At 36.1% G+C, this 20267-nt stretch overlaps 2 protein-coding genes across 3 annotated transcripts; one reads left to right on the top strand and one right to left on the bottom strand.

The window, feature by feature from the left end:
• Window positions 1–1111: 1111 nt before the first annotated feature.
• On the top strand, window positions 1112–15399 carry LOC114521748 (IQ motif and SEC7 domain-containing protein 1-like). 2 transcript variants are annotated; one of them, XM_028542281.1, is made up of 17 exons: window positions 1112–1541; window positions 4343–5400; window positions 5861–6059; window positions 6142–6306; window positions 6510–6591; window positions 6868–6900; window positions 7440–7602; window positions 8186–8250; window positions 8395–8475; window positions 8608–8730; window positions 9907–10012; window positions 10384–10427; window positions 10536–10613; window positions 10704–10731; window positions 11338–11550; window positions 12384–12448; window positions 14546–15399. In XM_028542281.1, the coding sequence occupies exons 1-17, from the start codon at window positions 1300–1302 to the stop codon at window positions 14780–14782; spliced, it is 2982 nt and encodes a 993-aa protein (XP_028398082.1). In that variant the 5' UTR covers window positions 1112–1299; the 3' UTR covers window positions 14783–15399. The 2 variants fall into 2 exon arrangements, with proteins under 2 accessions (XP_028398082.1, XP_028398084.1); XM_028542283.1 differs by lacking the exon at window positions 4343–5400 and having other exon boundaries at window positions 1415–1541.
• A 1996-nt stretch (window positions 15400–17395) lies between these two features.
• On the bottom strand, window positions 17396–19872 carry LOC114521788 (coiled-coil domain-containing protein 77-like). The gene is made up of 5 exons (XM_028542328.1): window positions 19680–19872; window positions 18709–19024; window positions 18195–18631; window positions 17754–18056; window positions 17396–17608 (listed from the first exon to the last, which is right to left on the bottom strand). The coding sequence occupies exons 1-5, from the start codon at window positions 19869–19871 to the stop codon at window positions 17453–17455; spliced, it is 1404 nt and encodes a 467-aa protein (XP_028398129.1). The 5' UTR covers window position 19872; the 3' UTR covers window positions 17396–17452.
• Window positions 19873–20267: the final 395 nt, after the last annotated feature.

Here is a 20267-nt window from a genome sequence, read left to right as displayed (position 1 = left end):
CTGCTAAATACACAATCGAGGGCAATCGAATCAACAAATCATTACAATTTAAATTAAGAAATTCGGCTCATTTGTTATTTGTATGATGTATTAAAAGTTACTAAGCTGCTACTAGATAAAGAGGTATCGTTTCCTCATATTCCCGAAGTCTGGCCCACTCCTTTGGGGTACAGCCACCCCTTTTCAATGTGAACAACTTTGTCAATCTTGTATCATGCTAAATTCTTATTGTTTGCTTTCAATCACTTGACTTCCTGAACTATGGCTATTCCAATCACTCGAGGGCGACTTTCCTTCTGTCGTAGCACTACGTGTCGTCAGTCGTAGCACTTGGTAAACCAGTGACCGGTGAATGTTTCTGACCGTGAAGGTATCTATGCACTGATCAGTGAAAAATCAGAAAAAAGCTCTTCTTTCGGTTGGCCGGTGTTCTCGTACTTCACTTGAGGGTTGAGTATTAACATGCTAATTTTGAATACTCAATGACAGTTTATATTATAAGGTGAACTACTTTTCTTTTCCCAAGTTCACGGGGTCGGATATGATCCGTTTTTAGTGGAAACGGGCTAGTGGAACCACACCCCACATATTTTACTTCGTGATCAATTCAGCATGAATGGTCCGAAGCAAACTGTTATACTGTATCAGATCGTGATGGCAGAAAAAGAGGTTTTTTACACGGTAACATTTGTAGGCCATTGGTAATAGAATATATAGCAAAGAATATTAAATCATTCCGGCCTTTTCGTTGGCAAAAGCCAACTGCGATTTGACTTATAATTGCATGCGCAATTCGTTACACTTTTTAGACTTAACTGTTTAGATTTCACAGACCTTATATCCGCACGAAAACGAGGCAATTTGACAAAAGTGAATAACGAACGGATTCATTAGTGCATGTGTTGTGAAAATAAAAGTTATTTTAATTTCGCATATTCCATCTTCGATTAGATGAGATAAATTATGTAGAGTTTCTGAATTACCTTTGAATCAAAATTTATTAATAATTTACGTAATTTTTTCAGAAATTTGTAACAATTACAGCAGAGGCGGAAGTTGTTATTTGACCACATTGATTGGTCCAATAACACCACGTGCTTTGCCAAGTTTGGTCTCAAATATCGACTGGAACATGGCTGTTTTGAAATTCTGCCTACTGCTGGAGGAAGTGCTATGGTTTCCGCTCGGTTTTTAGCAAGATAAACATAAATGAGGCAATCTCTTATTGCACGAATACAACGTCGTTTAAATGAAGTTATTCTACCTTCAATTACAATGTAAATTCACTAATAAACAAAAATGAATCAAGTTTCTCTTGTCGAACAATTGAAAGAAGTGCTAAAGGCGCAGAATGAATCACTTCGACAGAAGCATACCGAGCTGAAAACATTTCGTGAGGAAAATTCACGGCTTACTGGGCTTGTTCAGGAATTGGAAATTGAAAACGAAGGCTTGAAAGGTTTGTTGGCGAAATATCAGACGGATAGCGAACATAAGGTCGCCGAAAATGGTCAAACCGACAATGGGACTCTACGGCCAAGGTAATATTTGATGGACTCTTAGAAAGTGTACTGTTCTTTTAATATTTAATACTGGATAGTAAGAGATGTGGGTCGATTTATTGCTTTTAATGAGTCACGAAAAGCTTAAGGACAAACATTTAGTGGGTCTTTAATCTTTTTAAACATCGATCAGACATATAAATGAAATGTTTGGTGCCCATTTATATAAACATAAACCAAGCAAAATTTAATTTCCACCGGTGAATGCATCGGGCTTGTAACTTTCTAGCGATATAGCTCAATATCGGTGGGCCATAGCCAAATAATTCCTGGGGTATTTTTTCGACAGTAAAGTCTGTTGAAAAGTTGGTGATTTGAAGTAGGCTGCCTCAAACGGATATAAAGTCATGGTTTATTAGTTAACGCCAAATTATTAATGGTCAATGACAGGTCTATATTTTAATACTCAGGTTATTTATTAAGAGTATGTACACCATGGTAAAAGTATTGGTTTATAATATATCACCCCACCAGGAGTTAGGCTGTCCTTGGGAAGGAGTTTATATAATAAGACACATCCTACTTTTTTCTGTAAAAGTAGCATGGACACAATTAATTAATAATGACCCAACCTGGTAGATATTTAGTGTTGTCACCAAATTTAAAAAAGGGCAGATATACTTTGGAAAGCAAACCACTTCAAAAATATGTTTGAAGATACTCACACAAACACAATATGCAATGTATTTGTATTGTATGTTTTGTAACATGTATATTTAACAAAATAACAGTGTACTTTTGTTCATCACAAAGAGACTAACAGACCGTAAAATTTTAGTGGCTATATAAAATCAAATGAGTTTAGTATGGCTTTCATGTGATAGACTGTTAGTAACTGTCATGGTATTGTTTAGTCAGATAATAAAAATACCAATCACAAACAAAATGTGAAAGTAAGTATAGTTGATGTTTATTATTGATATAAACAGCACACTTTCATTATATAAATAGCCCTTATGTTACTTCCTCCCTGCCCTAAATGATATTGTATCATATAGTTCATAGTCTTTTATTTCTCTAAGTTTAATCTATGTTAACCCTTTACATCTGAAATTCAGGTAAAGAGAAGTGTGATTTAATAAATAGTGTTTCATCATAGCTATGAATCTGGTTGTTTGAAATATTAATTAAGAATTATATATATATAATATATTTAGAATTATGTTTGGCATAGAGTCTTAGCTTTAGCTTTTAGTTGTAATTTTTTTTAAAGTAAACACCAGATTCCCATGAATATACAAGGGTATAAGGAAGGGGTTAAGACATACCATGCAAATATTTTTAAGATAAACAGGGAAAAGTGTGGCAGCATCTTCAAACAACTTTGTATCAAATCTGGTTTATAGTGACACTAACTCTCCTGACTAATGCCCTTGGATTGAAACATCAAGAAACATTTTGCCTATTTTTAAGCAGTTGTTATACAAATTACTCAAAAATAGGACTTCTGGCATTTGAGGAACTTTTTTTGAAGCAATTTGGGTACAAGAAAAATTTAAGGGATTGACTTGTATAATGTGCAAATAAATGCTTTACTTCACATTTGTTGAGTAGGGGGCTGTTCGTGTATTCATGAGCTGGTAGTTTCAATAATCTAAGGAAAGGGTATGATGAAAAGTTACAATAGCATGCAGATATCTTTTTATCACCAGACAATTTGATGAGAATTTCACTAACCAACTTTATTAGTATTTTTTATAGCATAGTTTTGTAATCTCTTTCAACACTAATGCTTCATACCTTGTAATTTAATAACAATGGGGTTACAGAAAATGGCTAGTGCTACTTTAATAGACCACCTGCTTTTAGGACAAAACTGAATAAGAAATAACTTGATCAGGTTTGCAGAGAAGAGAAACCTATTATGAAATTACAATTACCCCCCTTCCAACCTTAGACTATTTGCATTGCATTGTTTTTCTTTTTTCAATACACATAATTAGTGTTATTAATATTTGCACTATTTTTAGACCATTCAAATTTGTATTCACAGTATGGTGCATAGTTATCATTCCAGAAATACATACCTTTTGTCCCAGTAGTGCCTTGCTTAGCCATTCCAAAGTGCACTCATCTTTTTATGAGTTTAATTTGACGATTAAAAACTTCCCATAAAATATTCCTCTACATGTTTGCTTTGTTTGGCAACTCACAGCTAGTGCACACATGTACACACATGTACACACATGTACATGTAGACTGAATGTCAGAGTTAATTTATTACAAATTTTAAATATAAAAGGCCAGTATAGCAATATAATGTTAGATTCTTCTTTTGAGGAGTTTTGCCACGAACAAATATGCATTTAACTTAGTTCCTTGTCAATATCTTCTGTTATAGAATTTATTTCTTTGTGATCAACTTGTTAGATTTAATTTATTTTGTTTAATGCTAACTGTAAGTTAAATTGGTAGCATGCTTGTGGATTTTTGGTCATAGGTACTTGATTTGTGGTTTGATGTCATAATAGACTTATGTTTGCATATTGGCTAACATCTGCATAATCTTGCCTAAATTATTCAGTTTTAGGTGTCTTATGGATTTTGCTAGGCCAAATTAAGTCATTGAAGCAAAAAATATTCTAAATATTCTATTCCAAACACAATATTCTGATATATTATTTTGTTAAAAACATGTTATCTGAAGATCAATTTGAACATTTTTACTGTCTTTTCTCCAGTATGCTGGGTTCATTTGAAGACATGATGTGGCTGTGTGTTTATATTTTTATATATCTATATATTGTATGTATTATACATTTATTTATTTATATTTCCAGTACTTTAACAGTCTGCTCACCGAATACAACTGGCTCTGAACTGTACACCACAGCACTATCAAGCCCAGATTGTGATGGCAAAGCATTTAGTGCTAAGAGTCAAATAGCTATTACAATATCAAGCACACCGAACTCCACATCTCCGAAGAAGGCTACACTAGGCAGAGGTGAAAGCCGGACGAAAAAGCGAAAATCATACTACGAGCTTTCACCAGATATTTCAGAGAAGCATGTTCAAATTCTGGAAAAGAATTATGGAGGCAAGGAGAAAGCCAACAATGCAGCAAAGATCATCCAGCAACATTATAGAAAATGGTCAATGCAAAGGGCCTATTGTAGATTGAGAACACAAAGTGAAGCACGACGGATATCATTGAAAGGGCGGCTAAGCAAGAGAAATTCTACACGGACCCCATCCAGTTCAGACAGTTTGAGTCCTACTGCTCAACCAATGCATCTTAATTTTGATTTAGACCGGAGTGACCTGACATTGAAATCACCAGAAGCAGAAATCCGGCCCCATCAAAATACCCTAAAAGATGAATTCAGGCCAATTCAAGCTGATATAAACATTGATTCGAACTTTGGACATGTCAATACAGGGCCAGCGGATTTTTCAGTTCGACGTGTGAGTGAGGATATATCAAGTATAGAAATAAACAAAAATCTCTTGAATGATAGTATTGGACAAAAAATGATTATTGATGAGGTTTTTCAACAAATTTTATCTCCAAGAAAGGATAGCATCTCTCTTGCAAACCGGAGTGATAGCTTTAGATCAAAACTGAGCATAGTTCAGGAAACATGTGTGGTTTCCGAATCTGTTCCTATCCTTCAAGAGGCATCTGAAAAGACAGTGCCAGATGAAGTTGATGGAAAAACCAGGAAGAAAGGGACAAATGATGTTAATGACACAAAGCAAATAGATAAAACACAAGAAGCAAAGGTTGAAGATGCACCAGTAGATATTGCAGAAGCTGAACAAGCTGAAATGATGAATGAAAGACCAACACAGGATGGAGTATTAACATCTGATAATCTTTCTGTGAAGGACCAAGGTATACATGTTCAACAAAGAAAAAAGCAATGTGAAAAATTTTGTTAAATATGTTGTAGTTTGCATATATAAAGTATGTTGCCAAATCATATTAAAATATTTACTGTAGACTTCACTCTACAGGCTTTTGCTTCACTTGGCAAATCATGAAGGCTTGCTCTTGCATAGCTAGGAAAATTATGAAGGCTTTTTGACACAGGTCATGTTGTCCAGGTTCAGTCTCTTGTAAAAACCCTGCTAATAGCAGCTAAACGTTACCAGTAATTAGGTGCTATTTAATTTTAATTGGTACATGGTCCACAAAATTATTTACCAGGTTCCTTGTAGAGCAGTGTAGGAAATAGAGGCTAGTTGGCCAACAAGGTTGCTAATTAAGGTTATATTATATATTATCAGATCAGGTGATGAGCTCTTACCCAGAATATTTTGTGAAATTTTAAATTTGTAATCTTACCTTTTAGATAAACTTGGAGGTAGTTGTGACAGTTTTGATATGGAGGACAGTCATTCACACAGTTGGCCAGCATTAGACCATTTATTACATGAAGATGACACAATCAGCCTCAGTGGAAACAGCCTTTCACCTTCCTCAAGTATCATGCAAACTTTTTATGAAGATAAAGAGAGGGATGTCCGTATTGGAATTAATCATTTTAACAGGTTAGATCTAAGAGCACGTCGCCATTTTTATATAATTTTTTGCTTTATTCCTATTTCCCAATCATTTCCAACTCTTGTACAGGAAGCCAAAGAAAGGTATCAACTACCTCATGGATACTCAAATAATTGATGAAGATGATGCTGAAGGCGTATGTAAATTCTTGAGAGAAGAACCTGGTATAAATAAACAGAAAATTGGAGAATATCTAGGAAACCTACGTAATCCACTCAGTATGGAGGTTTTACAGTAAGTATAATGTGAGCAGTGTACTGCAGTGAACAATATGTATCTGCAGTGAACATTATGTATCTGCAGTGAATAATATGTACCCGCAGTGAACATTTAATACTCTTTAGTGGATGGATGAGACGAAGTGCCGATATCACCAAATTAACTGGCTACAACAAAACGTATAAATTAGTACACAGTGAGAATTATTTTCTTTTTAGATTATTCGTTCGAACTATTCCAATGATAGGGAAAGAAGTTGATGAAGCATTGAGACATTTTCAAACATTTTTTCGTATGCCGGTGAGTTTTTTACAACGTTAAATCAGGTTAAATATGCAAATATTTTAACTTCTCGTTTTAAGACTAACTTCCAAGATTCTTGGGAATAATTCAATGCAGCATTTATCAGATCAAACCATTGAGATAGTGACTCTTGCTGCAGACGTCAGACAATCCATGCAAATGAAAATGCGGTTGCTCTGAGCTTTCCTCGTGTATATTATATGAACTCACAATGACTTCGTGAAGTGGCTATTTCAGACCAATATGTTGAGGCTTGTCATTATTCGCTTTTAGGGAGAAGCACAAAAGATTGAAAGAATAGTCGAGGTGAGCATTAACTATATTGTCGTTTTAAAGCGGTATTGGGTTTCAACCGCTCCACCTTGTCGTGCCTTTGAAATCTTAAGTGTCTGCACCACAGGTTTCTCCAGCCTCACAGTATGATGCAACTATATAGATAATTCCAAACCATAACAGTTTACAATACAACACACCATGTGAAAGCCGAAAGGAAGCGGTAGAACAGTTGTGAAATGTAGGACGGAATGTAGGAGGTCAGGTGAAGAGTTTCACACTTTGCGTGTCTGAACACTAAACTCTGCTTTTCAGTCAAACATTTGCACTTTAAAACGCCTCTCTTACCTTGATTAAAATCTTTAATTTCAATTTTTTTTATTCTACACTTGTCGTCATCACGGCATGATGTGGTTTTTAATTGTTAATAAATTTTTAAGATTGGTATCAATAGTATGTATATTCTATATTTGTAGTTATAAATTAGTAATGAATTAGAAAATGTCGTGTAATTATACTTCTCTGTGGTTTGACTTTCCATTAACCGATGATCTAATCTTATATTTTTTCAGGAATTCGCAAACGTATACGTGGAAGCAAATCCAGGAAAAATTTCAGACACTCCTGACACAATCCTCGTGTTGGCATTTGCTATCATAATGTTGAACACTGATCTTCACAGCCCTAATGTTAAACGAAAAATGTCCAAGGAACAGTTCATTCGGAATTTAAGAGGTACAGAACGTAACAGAGTGTCGACAAAGTTCTTGTTCTATATAAATTCTGCATCACTAAAACCGGCAAAATGTGTCTGCAACATGCCTGCATGCAGGCATGCAAGTTTGTAAATTTGTCAATATGCTGTCCGTATATTCAGGAAGCATGCATAACTACTGGATTCGTATAAGTAATCCCCCCCCTGAATCGTCGAAACACCATTCGACTGGGTCCAAGTCAGGCAAGGCTATAAAAGCACACTTTGTAACTGCAACAATATAGACTTTGTTTGTACGAAGTTTTGATGTATAGATAGGAAGGCGGCGAATTTCAACAAAACAGCCTGCTAGAGCAACCACGAGTAAGACCTTCTTTCCGTGGCTTAGCCTTAGATGTTCGGATTTCGTTCTGTCTCCTTTTGATAAAAATTCTGAGCCTGTAGCTGAAATCACCTGGGCTGAAAGATGTTGCTTTCAAAAATCCAGAATAACAACTTACCATTAGAGCAATTGCATGCATGGGTAGGAACAGACAGCCGACGCTAATTAATTGTTGGGTTGTTATATATAATTGCAACTTTGGTAAATATTTTTGTCTATAGGCACAAATGATGGTGAGGATATTCCGTCTGAATTGTTGTCTGCAATTTTCGATAGAGTGGAAAAGGTTAGTTGGCATATTATTAAGAATTACAAAATACCAATGATTATTGAGGTGATGGTTAATTGGTGGCTGCCAGGAGCACTAACCTCTCCAAGTAGTAGATATTAATAGATATTAACTGAAATGGAAATTTCATTTTACTTCTAGAAACAGTTTAGGACTGGCCCAGACAATCTCGATGCCATTTATAAATATGAAAAACAAATACTTGGGAAAGTTCCTTGGACGGTAAGACGTGTTTTTTGATAAATGAAAAGATTTCATGTCTTTACATAATATTTTAACTCCTGTGTGTAATAAATTTCTCTCGTTGAGTATATAAAATGCAGTTGTTAAAATCTCCATCTCTTTGTTATATAGACCCTCGCCCTGCCTCATCGCCAACTACGTCAAGTAACAACACTTTATGAAATTCAACATGGCGGAAAGAAAAAAGAAAAACCACATCACAGAGTTGTGTTTCTTTTCAATGATATGATGGTCGTAAGTATTTTAATACTTCTTATCAACTAGATTGCTCTCAGGGGGCCGGTTGTTCAAAAGCCGGTTAACGCTAACCCAGGGTTAAAAATGCCTAACCCAGGGTTAAATTTTTAACCTTGGTTGATTTGTGTTGCACAAAGCTCGGTTAGCGTTAATCCTGGGTTAAAATTGACAAAAAAATTAACCCTGCTAGCTAGGTGGGTTAACTTCGATTCAAAATGGATGAATAAGGAGCTGAAACACGTAAACACGTATAATTCGTCATGAATTAAACAATTTTGAGAGGTTTTACGAATAATTTCGACAGCAAAGAATTATTTAAGTTTGACTTCGTTCGATTTCAGCTGATGTATTGATTTATTTATCTTCGCTTCAATGCAATACACGATAAATAAATACAACCGTACAAATTGAAACATCGTAATCGAAATATTTGTTTTGGATGCCAAAATTCGATTCTTTTGATTAGCAGCAAGTGGTAAGGCTACGTTTGTTCCTGAATTTTGAATAATCAAAGAATGCCTGAAATTTTAAAATAGATTGTTTATAATATGCATTGCTTAATTTTGTTTCACATCGCGACATTGTTTATCATACAAAATGGCCTTTCATTTCGAATCTTTCCAAAATTCCATGCACGGAAATTGCTGTTCAAAACAACGTCCCTTCGACCCTGCCCTCACGGCATATAATCTTTCGACTGACAATATATCCTCGTCGGGCAAAGTTTTGACGCTCGTTTATTGACCAATCGAAAACCTTCTTATATTCAATTTAGTCGTTAAAATACATTTAATCTTAGGTTAAATATTTTAACCCTGGGTTAACTAACCCTACCGCTAACCCTGCTTTGAACAACACAGTTTTAACCCAGGTTTAGCTAACCTCGGGTTAAGGATTTTAACCCAGGTTTAGCACTAACCCAGGGTTAAATTTAACCTGCTTTTGAACAACCGGCCCAGGAAGTCTAAAGATTAGGGCAAATAATCAGTCCGAATTATCCCATTTTTATTGGCTAAATTAACTTTTGATTGATTTTGATTAATGTTCGTATTGAATGACGAGTTTTCGTTATCGTATTTAGTGTAGTACATTCAAACAAACCATAAAAAATCGTCTGGGATCTCGAAGATATAAATATATCTCCACAAATCAAATCGCGATCATTTTTCTTAGGTAACAAAAGAGCGAGGACAGGCTGGCCAGAAAGGAATCCATTATTACAGTTATAAGAATTCATACCCGCTTTGCGATATCAAGTACCAGCTTTTTAATAATAATTGTAAGTTACAACTATTTATCGCAGTGTAAATTTGTTATAATGTAATAGCATTTCAGAATTTTGCTGACAACAATATCTTAATGAATTTCAGTTTCCCATTATGCGGGGACCGTCGATCAATTGCCTAAAAAAATGAAAATGTGATTAGGTCACTTCCGGTCCATATCTGTCAACCAAATTTTCTCAGTTTACAGAAATTCTTAGCGTGCATTTTCTCTGAAAAATTCGTAGAAATCGACACGATATTACAAAGTTATTCAACTTTGAATTTTGAAAAAAAAACATGTTTCTGAATACATTTAAGACACCAAACAAGTCGTGAAACGGGTGTTTTACATTTTATCTAATAAAAGTAAACACATTTATTTTAGACTATAAATATGGCATGCGAATTCTTAACAAAATCAGTGGTGAGGTAAGTTTATGGCCCAGTTAATGTATTTATTTCGACTTTCTGACATGCGCGAACAACCAGAGTAATCTCGCGTTTCATTTTTAAATCCAGTAACGTTTTATTTTGCAGGTTCTGGTAGTATTTCACGCGAAGAAGGAAGATATAAGAAAAGCATTTTACACAGAACTTCGAGATTGTATTGAGGAGGTATTGTTTTAAAAAGCGCTATATTTCTGTCTTTAACATAACGATGTTTATTTAATGGTATAATACTGATTTTATCTACATCATATTTAGACCTGTGTCATGGAAAATGAGCGAATCAGTAAGTATAGGCTGTATACATAATTATATGGTCATAACACATCCGTATCGACCTTTTTTAATAGGCAGTCCAGCAAATACGGCTATGCCATACTATCTTATGTATAATTATTCTGGTGTATGATTAGAATAATTAGGATAATTATATATATAAGGTAGAATGATGTATCTGGTTTAGCTAGGCCACTCAAGTCTCAAGTAAGAATTTTTATTTGACGTATATGTCTTCGAGCTGGCTAACCACAGCCAGTAACTGTTTCAACATACAGCACTGGGTTGCAAAATGAAGTGGCCCTACTGTTCTCTCCCTATGCTGTGGTTAGGCTGCCTGTGTTTTGACTTGTAACAATTTGTGAATGCTGCATTTTTTGGAAATTTGGAAAATCTTTTCGAACATACGCCGGGTGGGATTTTAGGTTTTTCGAATTTTTCCATGTTTTATAAGTTACTCTTTAAGTGTTACTGAACTTTGTCATTCCGTAATCAAGGCTTTCACCCCACCCCATTACCAGTACAAACCTATCAGGGGAAGGGTGGCCTCCATACCCGAAGCAGGTAAGGTCAGCTGAAGTTCTGCAATTTTGATTGTTTTTCAAATTTCCTTTAGCTGATTGTGAAAAGACACGCCAATTAATGGGTTTCAGACGGGATGCAGATGCAGATACAATATCGTTGACTTTGCCTCGTCCTGGTTCTAATAACAAGAAGAAAGCGCCAGATTCTGTAAGTTTGGTCAATGAACCTGGCGGCCTTATTTCTCATGTGGCTTTAAGAAGAAATAATCCTCTTTCAAGTTCACTTCAAGATCTCAATCAAGCAGGTAAATAAAATGAGTTCATCATGCAAAAACGTGCATGATTATAGCAATATAATTGAGACCTTTATGGCTGCGTTGTGAGCTGTCATCGGTGAGCCGTCATCGGTGAGCCGTCGTGGTGAGCCGTCATCGGTGAGCCGTCATCGGTGAGCCGTCGTCGGTGAGCCGTCATCGGTGAGCCGTCGTGGTGAGCCGTCATCGTGAGCGCCGTCACGGTGAGCTGTCGTCGGTGAGCCGTCATCGGGAGCCGTTAAGCGTCGTGGTGAGCCGTCATCGGTGAGCCGTCGTGGTGAGCCGTCATCATTGAACTCAAAAGAACTTCTTTTGAGTTCTTTTGAGTTCTTTTGAGTTCTTTTGAGTTCTTTTGAGTTCTTTTGAGTTCTTTTGAGTTCTTTTGAGTTCTTTTGAGTTCTTTGAGTTCTTTTGAGTTCTTTTGAGTTCTTTTGAGTTCTTTTGAGTTCTTTTGAGTTCTTTTGAGTTCTTTTGAGTTCTTTTGAGTTCTTTTGAGTTCTTTGTTCTTTGAGTTCTTTTGAGTTCTTTTGAGAACTTTTGAGTTCTTTTGAGTTCTTTTGAGTTCTTTTGAGTTCTTTTGAGTTCTTTTGAGTTCTTTTGAGTTCTTTTGAGTTCTTTTGAGTTCTTTTGAGAACTTTTGAGTTCTTTTGAGTTCTTTTGAGTTCTTTTGAGTTCTTTTGAGTTCTTTTGAGAACTTTTGAGGATTTGAGTCCTTCGTTTGAGTTCTTTTGAGTTTAAAAGAAGTTCTTTTGAGTGCACTGGCTGTCATCGGTGAACCGTCATGGTGATTGAATGTAGTTCTCATTATAATATCCTTGTTTTAGGTGGTACTTTTTATGGTGAAATTCAAAAAAGTACAAGCATGGCGTCGTTTGAATTAACTGGGAGTGTAAGTACGAATAATGTTGACGCCTTTTATCAGGAGATATAAAATATTGAGTGAAAGACAATACTAGCTCTTGCTTAGAGTTTGAACACATGCACTCTATTTATAACATATGATGTTATTACTTAACTGGAATTTATCCGGTGTCGTTCCGGTTGAAATCTACCAGTTTTAAATGGCCTTGTCCAAGCACCGCTAGTTTGGGGCAAATTGGTTGTTTGCGCGGAAACCCTTAAAATAGTTGTATGGGCAATATATTTTCAAATGCGATTTCAGTTAAACATGCACTTGTGAGTATTTCATTTGAGTTCGAGGTACAAACACTATTATATTTTGCAATCTTCAAAATGCTCACGAGTGCATGATAGATCAACCTTTCTCACAATGACGTCAATCGCGGAAAGTCTGATGTAACACGAAGTTTGGCTTTCCGCGTAATGAGAAAGATCTACTGGTCTAATTTGACGATTTCGACGAAAAAAAACAGAACAAAATAGTGTAGTGCATTAGAAAGATATCTTATTACACATGCACGTCGTCTTTGCGACAATGACGTATTGCTATAAACTCCATGATTGCTAAACAATCAATGTGTACCATTCATTCCTTCCAAAGTGTATATCTCTTGGATTTATTTATTATATGGATGAAAGTGATTGTGCTTTTAATCCTCAAATCGAACAATTTACGGGCTTGCATAACAGCATACAAATTTGGTGGTGCCATTTTATACTTCGCTGTATCATCTTCTCGTGACCAATGTTCATTAAATTGGTTCATAAAATCAACATTTTATGCATAGAAAATATAATGATTAAGAATTTAATGTCGTAAATGTAAAATACGTGAATCACGCAGCAAGTATTCATGAAATGAACGTTTTTCATGGTAGTCAAACCACTGTTGCAATGCCAGGGTTGCTACTGAATGTTCAAATATAGAGAATAATGGATAAATTGTTGCACTGTCCGGTCTACATACGATTTCTACAAGTGTATAATTATGCTTATTGCAAACTATATTCAATTTTAATTATAAAAATATTAAGAGATTTATAATTTTATTTTTATTTTAAATAATGTTTCATCAATAATCTTGTACATTTTTATATCTTCCAAAATAAAGTAAAATACATAACGAATCGTCGGTACAAGTGTTAACGGATTTGCATGTGTGTACGAATTTAGAAAGTCGTCTTTCAAATTCAGCGAACTCTTGTCGTAAATACCTGCCAGGCTCGAAGTTCTCGTTAAATGAAATTGAATTAAAAACTTTATTTTAAAAAGATAACAGATGACTGCAGTTCGTATAAAGAAAACTGATAAACTACTGGCCCCTCATGAAATACAATAAGTTAAAGAATCTAGATTAATATTTCTCGGGTAGACTACTTCTTATGCACCATCTCATTGGTGCGCGCTTGTGATTCCTACTCTCTTTTTTTCGTCGTGAGTAAATATTTACCAGGAGACTTTAAGACAAAACTAATTTGTAGGGATGTCAAATTTCCCGACTTTTCTGAAAATCAACTTGGAATAACACCATAGACACACGCATCTTTTTCTAACCGACTTCTTGGTTACTAATTCTTACATAGTTTGCATGAATATAACCACTGACCACCTAATATACTAACTCATACAATATAGTTGATGTCTGTTTGAGCTAGAGTGCGTTTAGATGCTACATGTAATTGCTGTTGTGGGACTCGAACCTGTGACCTGGTTATACAGATCAGTGAACAATTCTGGCTTCAGGGCATCTGGGTACTTTTGAGGATTTTGTTTCGATGTAAGTCTTGCATTACCTACAGTTTTGTACAGTAATTGCACATGCGCACATCCACTTAAAAGATGTATGACGTAGCCGAAACTAACAACACTTTCTGACGTTGCTTTTAACTCACATTGTGACTGCTCGGCTGTTGAAGGTTGCAGGTTCAAGCCCCAGAGAGTTAGGCAGTTTTAATTAAAGTGTTAACGGTCTTATTCGCACTGACTATAACTTTGAGTGTTTTTTATAAGTTCAGTGTTTCCATATACGTTTCTTATAAGTTCAGTGTTTCCATATAGGTTTCTTATGATCCTTTCTTATTTCCAGGGATCGACATCAGGCATTAGTTCTGATTTCTCCTCCTCAAACGGTTCGATGCAAAATTTAACGAAAAGGTTTGGAATCTTCAGCTCAAAACGTGTAAAGAATGCAGCCCAGAATTCAAGAAAATTGACTAAATCTGCCGGGAGTTTGGAGGAAATTCAGTCAATGCGACGCAAGACCAGCACTTCTTCTGACAAACGGAAATCGGAATTTTTTGTGACTTCACCGATTGCCACGTGACCAGTCTTAAATTTTGAGCAAAATGATATATGGCTTGAACGTGGGTACTCGTTGTGTGCCATTATGAAGTTACTCCAAGTTAAATATTTTAAATGTTTTCTGGTTTGGGCGCAGTATAGAACTCGCTGAGATGGAAGAGAGAAGAGTCATACGACATATTTAACGAAAATTGTATAAATTAATTCACGGAAATTCATCGGACATTTAGGAGAATTCACAATTACTTTGGGTAAAAATATTAGTTCTATCGCTCAAGGGATGGGTTTTCAAAGCCTGTTATCCACATACTGCTGGTTGATTCCTATTGTGGGTAATATAGACCTTACCCATTATGACGTTTCCCATAGTATTTTTTAACTACATAAGACCATAATGCTTTGCCAGTATCTTTACTGATTGCGAGTACTTCCAAAGTATTCTGGTTATAGTAACAAAATAATGTTGTGAAACTTCGTAATTGGTATGATCTATTTACCCTATTATTAAATGAGCGAATTTTGCTCACGACATTTTTTTGGCTATCGGCAATCGCCGGCAATAAACCTTTTCGGTAATTACGTCACAAGATTTTAACATCACAACGTTTTAAATTTAGAACCACCTTAAATTAAATAGATTTCAAGTTTTACTCCCCCGAGCCACGTGCAAAGATGCAAAACATCCTTCTTCAACACATGCATGAAAAAGAACTTTTATTTTGACCAATAAATGTGGAAATAAGAACGAGGTTCAGGGGCCAAGACCGCAAGCCTCGTTCTCGCGTTATGTCGTATTTCCATACTATTTGTCAAAATAATTTTTCATGCATGTGTTAAAGAAGGATGTTTTACATCTTTGCACGTAGCTTGTGCAAGTAAAACTTGAAATCCATCTCGTTTAAGGTGGTTCGAAATTTAAAGTGGTAATGTTGTGACGTCATTATATACCGAAAAGGTCCATTGAACTCGGCACAATATGGAGACCAGGCTCCGTTCTGAACGCGAATTTATTCGTGCTGCGCGAACTGTAATTGGAATCTGTCGCGAAAGCGGAGAATCCCTTCCTAATATCCCTTCTTTTTATCAGTTTGAGCGAACAGATTAGCGAATAACGGGCATAAGTAGTGTGAACAATCTGTCAAATATTTTCGGAAACTTCTTGAGAAACTCCTTACCTTCTGTTTATTCACTAATCAGGATTGCTCAAGAAATAAATTCAAATTTGAATGGTCATTGAAATGCCCAATACGAATTGCTGAATAATAAAGGAAAAAATGATTGGTGAAAATGCGCTTACAAGCAAGTAAGAAGTTTTTCAAACAGTTTCTTTAAGTATATTATGAACTCTGAAAGCAAACTGATAAATTTGGGCAAATAAATTGCTCGATATTTTTCTTCTACTGCCGCGACTTTAATACTCAATGAACAAGTCACCCTACTATATAAAGCTAAGCAATAATTTCATTTTTGCTTATGTTTAAAGCTATTGAATTTTTGTACATAGAACATTGAATAATTGTATGGACATTTGACAAGCCTGTTCTGTTTTCCTGCTGCGAACCAAAATGAAGCTGTTGAACTGAATTTACAAAATTTGAATTCCTTCTGGCTATTCGATACACAAGGACAAAATACCATTTACATTAAAACTATTTTTAGGTTTCTTTTCTGGTGTTCACCCAGTTAACAGAAAGTTTTCTTTCTTCAACAGCAATTTTACGTAGGACAAGTCATTTGATTAAGAGGCTGAACTCAGAACAGGCTTATTAATTATATTTTAAATTCTAGATCGCTTGACCTTCTACCACGCTGGAACTCATTGTTTGAATATCCATACTCGTCATTCTCGATCAGATAATTTAAAATGGCCAAACTGGTTAAAATAATTGACGTAATGATAAAATCTATAAATAAGAAATTCTACTAATTTGCTGAATTTACCTATCATGTTATACGTAATTTATCTATGAAATAATTTATTAGAGGTTATTTGTGGTGATAGGGAATCATTTCAAAAATGAAATTTGTTACGAATGATGAAACAATGGTAATCAATGTAGGATTTTTTAACGTAGCTACGAATCGGCCCAGAAAGACCATGCAGAGCATTTTCTATTTTCAACGCATTTTCAACAATTCTATTTTTCGTTTAAACTGCCTCCAAGTCCTGGCCTCGTCTCAAAAAAGCTTTACATAAACCCCGGCTTGCATGTGAGAGGTTTGAGTGAACTTTACCTTGCAATCCAGGGGTCGCTACGACTATTTTTAGGGGAAGTTAATTCGTAGCTGACTTCAAAATACAATATCCTGATTTGCTTGCTAATCTCGACACTACACTACTATAGTTATTCCATTTTGAGGGCCTGTTGTCTCTTCCTAAATATATGGATAGTTTGGAGGGACAGGAAATATAAGTCTGAAATCATTTGCCCCTCCAAAGAGTCCATAGATGCTTACCGTTTCTCCACTAGACCCAATATCCTGCTCGATTGGGACATGGCTAATAAAATTAAGCGTGGTCATGGAAGATGTATTCATCTCCTTATGATCTCGTTATCTCTCCGCCTTCTTCTACGTTTGAAAATCCAAAAAAGTATACTTTTGACTGACTACACGCCCGATCACGATTGACCGTAGTAACGCTTGTCTTTATTATACAAAAATACATTAAAAAATAGCAGTTTTTAGTTATTTATCCACAATGTCTTAGATCGTTTTCCAAGGAGTAAATTTTAGCTTTAAGGTGGTGGAGTTCTCCAACTAAATATTTCGATCTTGCTGTCGTAGCATGAACATTGCGTAGTACTTCTTGATCAACATCGCCGTCTATTGGGACGTCCACAGTTACCTGAGAAATAACAGAATTTTGAGAGAAAGATGACGCGTTGTTGGGGTGGATATGTCTCACACCTAGCTGTGTCCTGGTCTCTTCATAAACTACGAAACAATTAAGGTTCCGCCTTTCACAATATGCAACGGAACCATGCACTTACCTTGAACAAATGTTTCTCGACATTTTTCAGTTTATTTCTCAGCATTTTGATATCGTTCTTAAACCCTTCGACTTCCAACGTTCGTCTCTTTTCCAAGGCATTGTATCTTTGATTCATCAATGTCAGTCTTCTGCTAACTTTATCATTCCTTTCTTTAAATAATTCCCGTCCAACATCAGTCTCTTCCTTGATTCGCCCCAACTCATCTTCCAGACCAATGCACTGTTCACGATACATGTCTGCGAGTTTCTGCGCCTGCTCAACCTGATCCTTTAGTGACTGGATTGTCTGTAGTTGTGCGACCTTTTCGAAGAAATTATCATTGTGTTAAACCAGTTGAGTAAAACATTCCAGTGTAGTTCCACTGATATCAGGATTCAAAGAGCAATTACATGCGAGAAGAGGTATTCGCTTTATTAAAAAACATCAAAACAAAATAACCTGGGGTTCCACAGATACTCCGGTAGCCTCTAGTACACTGCTGCCTGACACATCCACCTGTTGCCTAAAATGCTCAATTTCTTGTACCAATCTATCCCTATCTATCATCCACTGTCTCTCCCGTGCTCTTAGATCATACTTTAACTCGAGAAAATCCTTTGTACTTTGATACAACAAGTCTTGAGTTTGGTGAAGCTTTTCTGTCAGACTCTTGATCTTGTCTTGATCTCGTTCCGTCGAAGCATTGTGTTCCTCGTTACGTACCCTTTTATCCTCAAGAAGACCTTCAATTTCTTCCCTGGAAAGTTTTGTTTGTTCTTCTAGTTGAGCTTGAAGAGACTCGATTTGTAATAGTAATGTCTGATTGTCTTCTTCAGGGGTAGGACTAACATTTCCATGCGCGTGTGTTTTACTGCGTGACGTTTGTTGCGTCGGATCTAAAGAAGATGATCAAATTTCAAACAAAAATATCAGCCTGAATGCCTGATGATTCCTACACTGCGTCATTCTCTACCTTTCTTGTGGCCTCCTGGCCCTCGACCCTCCAACGCATTCCGCCCTTTTACGTTCTTGTGTTTTACAACAACGGGTTTCTCCGAAGTCTTCTTACGAAAGTACGTAATCTCTCCTCCTAAAGGATGTGTTAAAGTGAGAAGATGCTGTATCCTCTTTCTGTCCTCGATCTCTCGTATTTTCAAACGATCATTCTCAGCGTACAGTCGTAGAACGTACTCTCTTTCTTGAAACAGATACACCTGCATGTCACTCAAAGCTTTCTGAAGTTCTTTGATCTCTTCTTCACGCTGCCTCATTTCCCAGTGCATCTTGTGCTATGTGATATGGAAAGTAAAGTTTGTCATTTACATTTGAGCTTTACAGAATCAAATGTTTAGAAAACAGACACATTCACAAAATTAAAACCAAATTTTTGTTCTGTTCTCTAAACCCTCACTTAATGCCAGTATACACTGAAAATTTTCCCGTGGTTTTGTGGTGGGATTTCTGTCTTGAAAGGTGCAAAAGAAAAGATAGTTTTAAATGCTCTTATATAAACTTCTCTTTAGCTGGGTATCCACTGTTTGAGTGGGCAAAACAGGGGGTGGTGGCCGGAGGAGCTATGCCTCCTCCTAGATAACATGTCATGTGGGAAGATTAGATTTTCACACTTAGAAATATGCAAGGAACAAATATCACTGGGATAATTTGAGGATACATGGATATATTTAAAAATAGCTTTAGTACTAGTTATTCCCACTTAGCCCCCTTAATAATACGTCCACCTCGCCGACTCAGTGCACAGTGGCCGACTGGCCGCATGACGCCCTTAGCTTAGTCTTGGAGTTGTGGGAAACAATACATGATATTATTAGCAAAATCTCTCCTACATTTGTCCTATAAATACGTTAGTCTAAATAAAACCACACGAAAAGTCTAATAAGATTTGATTCAAGAAATCTATTGAAACGTCCGTTCCTTCGCCCGAACCTGCTCTTCGTAGGTACATTTATATTCCTCCAATTTTCTCGTTACATTCTCATGTTCACCGTCATATTCTGCTATCTTTTTCCTATAATACTCTAACAGTTCTCTGGATGGTTTCAGGTGACCTAAACGCTGGTTGATAGTCGGTAAAGGAGTGGAATACGCTACATCTTCGACGTCCGAGAAATCCGCCATCTTTGATAACAACCGTTTGTTTGAAAAGCGTTAAGACGTCATGTTATAGTCAGTGTAATGAATTTTATTTTTTTCTCGTTTCAGCTCCTTGATAAATTCCCGCAACCTTTGGCGCAACCAATAAATTTTGCAATGAATTCGAATTTTTACGAAACTCATGTTATCAATGTTCCGAAATCATGTTACGAAACTCATGTTACCAATCATTTTAAAGTATTTTAAACTATAGAAATAAAGGCTGCCGGAATTCAGAATGAGCCGAGGAAAGAGCAATCGTCAACGGGTAGTGCGCCGCGTGGTCACAATTTTTGATAAAAAAACCTCTACTCACAATAACGCAATAACTTATTTTCGCTTTGTTGTGTTGTTGTCGTAATGCCTTTTTACCGACAAGCA

The sequence above is a fragment of the Dendronephthya gigantea genome, unplaced genomic scaffold (assembly GCF_004324835.1).
Source record: "Dendronephthya gigantea isolate DGI-Jeju-01 unplaced genomic scaffold, DenGig_1.0 000021F, whole genome shotgun sequence".
NCBI classification, from domain to species: domain Eukaryota; kingdom Metazoa; phylum Cnidaria; class Anthozoa; order Malacalcyonacea; family Nephtheidae; genus Dendronephthya; species Dendronephthya gigantea.
Note: the sequence above shows the minus strand (reverse complement) of the source record. Positions and strands in the feature narration are given on the sequence as shown.

Excerpts from the sequence above, each read along its gene's own strand:
- LOC114521788 (XM_028542328.1), bottom strand. The coding sequence starts at position 19,871 with ATGGCGGATTTCTCGGACGTCGAAGATGTAGCGTATTCCACTCCTTTA. Across the intron at positions 18,632-18,708 it reads GCCAGGAGGCCACAAGAAAG|ATCCGACGCAACAAACGTCA; the intron begins GTAGAGAATGAC and ends CATCTTCTTTAG. Across the intron at positions 17,609-17,753 it reads TCGAGAAACATTTGTTCAAG|GTAACTGTGGACGTCCCAAT; the intron begins GTAAGTGCATGG and ends GTTATTTCTCAG.
- LOC114521748 (XM_028542281.1), top strand. The coding sequence starts at position 1,300 with ATGAATCAAGTTTCTCTTGTCGAACAATTGAAAGAAGTGCTAAAGGCG. Across the intron at positions 8,731-9,906 it reads TTTTCAATGATATGATGGTC|GTAACAAAAGAGCGAGGACA; the intron begins GTAAGTATTTTA and ends CATTTTTCTTAG. Across the intron at positions 10,732-11,337 it reads CATGGAAAATGAGCGAATCA|CTGATTGTGAAAAGACACGC; the intron begins GTAAGTATAGGC and ends AATTTCCTTTAG.